This window comes from Sphaeroforma arctica (assembly GCF_001186125.1).
Source record: "Sphaeroforma arctica JP610 unplaced genomic scaffold supercont1.2046, whole genome shotgun sequence".
NCBI classification, from domain to species: domain Eukaryota; class Ichthyosporea; order Ichthyophonida; genus Sphaeroforma; species Sphaeroforma arctica.
This window is the reverse complement of record NW_014038512.1, coordinates 1-4,273: the sequence shown is the minus strand read 5'-3', so window position 1 is coordinate 4,273 and position 4,273 is coordinate 1. Positions and strand designations below refer to the sequence as shown.

At 38.5% G+C, this 4,273-nt stretch overlaps 2 protein-coding genes across 2 annotated transcripts; both read right to left on the bottom strand.

Moving 5' to 3' along the window:
• Positions 1-211: 211 nt before the first annotated feature.
• Positions 212-1,696, bottom strand: SARC_12063 (hypothetical protein; the record flags this gene model as incomplete). Its single annotated transcript, XM_014293837.1, has 4 exons — positions 212-343; positions 637-784; positions 1,039-1,166; positions 1,574-1,696. 4 exons carry the CDS (start codon positions 1,694-1,696, stop codon positions 212-214), a joined length of 531 nt encoding a protein of 176 aa, XP_014149312.1.
• Positions 1,697-2,062: 366 nt separating this feature from the next.
• On the bottom strand, positions 2,063-4,198 carry SARC_12062 (hypothetical protein; the record flags this gene model as incomplete). The annotated part of the gene is made up of 6 exons (XM_014293836.1): positions 2,063-2,194; positions 2,366-2,513; positions 2,823-2,950; positions 3,149-3,296; positions 3,500-3,627; positions 4,061-4,198. The coding sequence occupies 6 exons, from the start codon at positions 4,196-4,198 to the stop codon at positions 2,063-2,065; spliced, it is 822 nt and encodes a 273-aa protein (XP_014149311.1).
• Positions 4,199-4,273: the final 75 nt, after the last annotated feature.

The window sequence follows — 4,273 nt, the reverse complement described above, 5'->3', positions numbered from 1 at the left end:
CACACACACATACAACATACTATTATATATATATATATATATATATATATATACATATACATATACATATATATATATATATACATTGTATATATATAAATTGTATATACAATATATATACATATGCATATACATATACATATACATATACATATACATATATACATCTACATACATATATATATATACTACAAATACTACGACTGTGTGCCTACATTGGGGTTCCGTAGACATCAGCATAAACGGATTGTCCCTTAGAATCCACCATAGGCAGTCCGTTGGCATCAAAGGCGGGTATTTGGTTGCCAGCATCATCGTATGCGGGTGAGCCTGTAGGCACAGACTGTGTTGAGGTAGGTAGAAGTGCACAAGGTAAGAGAAACGCATACATTGGTCCGTTTAACTCTTGAAACAGACGCGAGTGTGTGGTCACCGGCTTTGTTGAAGCTATTATAGGTAAACAAGTCTACCGAACGTATACGAGATAGTATCTGCGACTACCATCTCAGGTTAGTGAACGACTATGTATTAGAGTACAAATGTTTGTGGCATCAAAAGCAGTAGGTGAAACTGAAACCAAAACACAACCGACGGAGACATGTACTACGAACTACAAATGACATACATATACCATACCTCCCCAGTAATAGTCACCACACCACGCTGTGCGTCTCTGAACAGAGGAGTGCCTTCTGCGTTCTTGATGTACGTGCCATCTACACTGAGGAAAGCCGTGTAACCATTCGCGATCATCTGAATGGCGGCTAGCTCTAGCTCAGATGCTCTATGTGTCGAAGAAATAAGCTACATTACATTGTATATGCGTACAACCACATATACCATTATATATATATACATATATAAATACATATATATATATATATATATATATATATATATATATATATATATATATATATATATATATATATATATATGTATATATATATGTATATCATATCTTTAGACAAGTATAATTATATAAACAAACATATTATGATATGACACTCAAAATGTATACGACGACTGTGTGCTTACATTGGGGTTCCGTAGACATCGGCGTAAACGGGTTGTCCCTTTGTATCCACCATAGGCAGTCCGTTGGCATCGAAGGCGGGTACTTGGTTGCCAGCATTGTCATATGCGGGTGATCCTGTAGGTACCGCCTATGTTGAAGTAGGTAAATGTATACATGGTGAGAATAACGTATACGTATATGAACGGAAACTGTAAAACATAGGCATCACTGCCGGTATATGAGGTAGATATACGTGCATATAAGAATTAAACGCACACTTACATTTTGAGATGCGTGAAATGTATACTATCATGCTGGAATGGTCTGTGTTGAGGTTGGTAACGGGATATAGGTTCTAAGTGGAGTGGCGCAGATAGAAGCAATTGGTATGAAAGAACGAAAGAGAGCATTGTAAATAACGACATACATCTTCCGAATTTTACATACATACATATACACGTACACATACACACACACACCTATATATATATATATTTATATATATACTTATACATACACATGCATATACTCACACATTCAAATCCATATACACACCTCTCCCCACACTGTAGCTACAGCACCCTGCGCATCTCTGAATAGAGGAGTGCCTTCTGCGTTCTTGATGTACGTGCCATTGCCATCGAAGAAAGGTGTGTAGCCATTCGCAATCATCTGCATGGCGGCTGATTCCATCTCCGATAAACTGGATGTTCATGTGCGAGCTGTGTTAGTAGATCATACGAAGAATATATATATATATGCACACACACACAAGCACACACATACACACACACATATTTATATATATATATATATACTATACCGATATGCATATATATAGGCATATATTATATATATATATATATATATATATATATATATATATATATATATATATATATATATATATATACACATACACACACACACACACACACACACACACATATATATATATAAATATATATATATACATATACACTTATATATATACATATACACAAAATACATATATATTCTAAGTAGAGCTGTCAAAGCATGTGCTTACATTGGGGTTCCATAGACATCGGCGTAGACGGGTAATCCGTTTGAGTCTACCATAGGCTGGCTGTTGGCATCAACGGCTGGTATTTGGCTGCCTGTGTCGTCGTATGAGGGTGATCCTGCAGGTACAGCCTACGTCGAGGTAGATAAATGTACACAAGTTAGAAAAGGCATGGAATAAAACGTAAGTGCACCTATGGTCACCATATGACAATACGGGAAACACATGACAAAAGCTACCAGTGTTATACTCTCATTCTAGGCGTTGTAATACAAGCCCAGGGGACAGAGCCAACAACCCACCTCCCCATTGATAGTCACCACAGCACCCTGTGCGTCTCTGAACAGTGGAGTGCCTTCTGCGTTCTTTATATATGTGCCGTCGCCGTTGAGGAAAGGTGCGTAGCCGTTTGACATCAGTTGAATGGCTGCAGCCTCTACCTCCGACAGGCTGTCAGAGACACAGAGTGGGGATGTGTCAGTATATCATATATGTGTACATGTGTTTCTAGGGTTTAAGGTTTGGTTGGTTCTTGTGCGCCAGGAGATGTGTCCTCGTTGACGTGGATGAGGTGCAGTAGTGTCCCAGAAGTGTGTAAAAAAGGGTCAGGTTTTATGGTTTAGGATCTTAGGGTTGTGTCCGTACATCACCCATATACGCCTACATATAACATGGTTCCTAACCAGGATACGTTAATAATAAACGTGAGTAGGAATTCAAGGATCTTTGTAAAGTACTGTGATATAACTTTGTGCTTACATTGGGGTTCCGTAGACATCGGCGTAAACGAGATGTCCCTTTGTATCCACCATAGGCTGTCCGTTGGCGTCAAAGGCGGGTACTTGATTGCCTACAGTGTCGTATGCGGGCGATCCTGCAGGTACAGCCTGTGTAGAAGTAGGTAAATGTATGTTGAAGTAGGTAAACTATGCATGCCCAACGAAAGCACACATCCTTCAGATTCGATTTGAAAACAAACTTACGTGAGAATATATCTTTTTTGGACACAAATAAATAAATTTATAAATACTTATATACAGAACTGCAACAAAAACTCATGTCTGCGTATATGGATAAGTACACACCTCTCCCCACACAGTGGCTACAGCACCCTGTGCGTCTCTGAACAGAGGAGTGCCTTCTGCGTTCTTGATGTACGTGCCATTGGCATCGAAGAAAGGTGTGTAGCCATTCGCAACCATCTGCATCGCGGCTGATTCTTCCTGTGATATACTGTATGTTAAAGTGCGGGTAGTGTTAGTATATTGTATCTATATCTATATCTATATCTATATCTATATCTATATCTATATCCAGATCCATATCCAGATCCAGATCCAGATCCATATTATATATATATATATATATATATATATTGATAAACGGGTGTACAATAACACGATCGTTCTGGAGTACTGTAATATAACTGTGCTTACATTGGTGTTCCGTAGACATCGGCGTAGACCAGTATTCCATTAGAGTCGACCATAGGCTGTCCGTTGGCATCAAAGGCGGGTACTTGATTGCCTACAGTGTCGAATGCGGGCGATCCCGCAGGTACCACCTATGTTGAATTAGGTAAATGTATGTTGAAGTAGGTAACGGTATGCATGCTCAACATATTCATATGTTTTCGAGATTTGATTGAAAAATGGACATACGTACGTGAACATCTATAAGCTTTTTGGACATGTTTATATGCTTGTTAAGGCAAAAAATACCAATATACGTATATACGTATATACGTATATATTGTATCAGTGTAGCCGTCGCCACGTGCATACATATATGTACTAATGTTCGTCTATAAAAACACTTCGACCACCAAACATACACATATTTATACATACCTACATACCTACATACACCATACACTCACAAACGCGTACAGAGATCCGTACACACCTCTATATATATATATATATATATAAATATATATACTTATATACTTATACAAACATGTGTGTATACCCACGCACTCATATCCGCATACATACCTCTCCCCACACAGTGGCTACAGCGTCCTGTGCGTCTCTGAACAGAGGAGTGCCTTCTGAGTTCTTGATATACGTGCCATTGCCATCGAGAAATGCGGTATAGCCATTTGCAATCATCTGCATGGCGGCTGATTCCATCTCTGATAAACTGTATGTCCAGGTGTGGGTAGTATCAGTATATTGTATAAATAAATACATGCATGTATACATAAA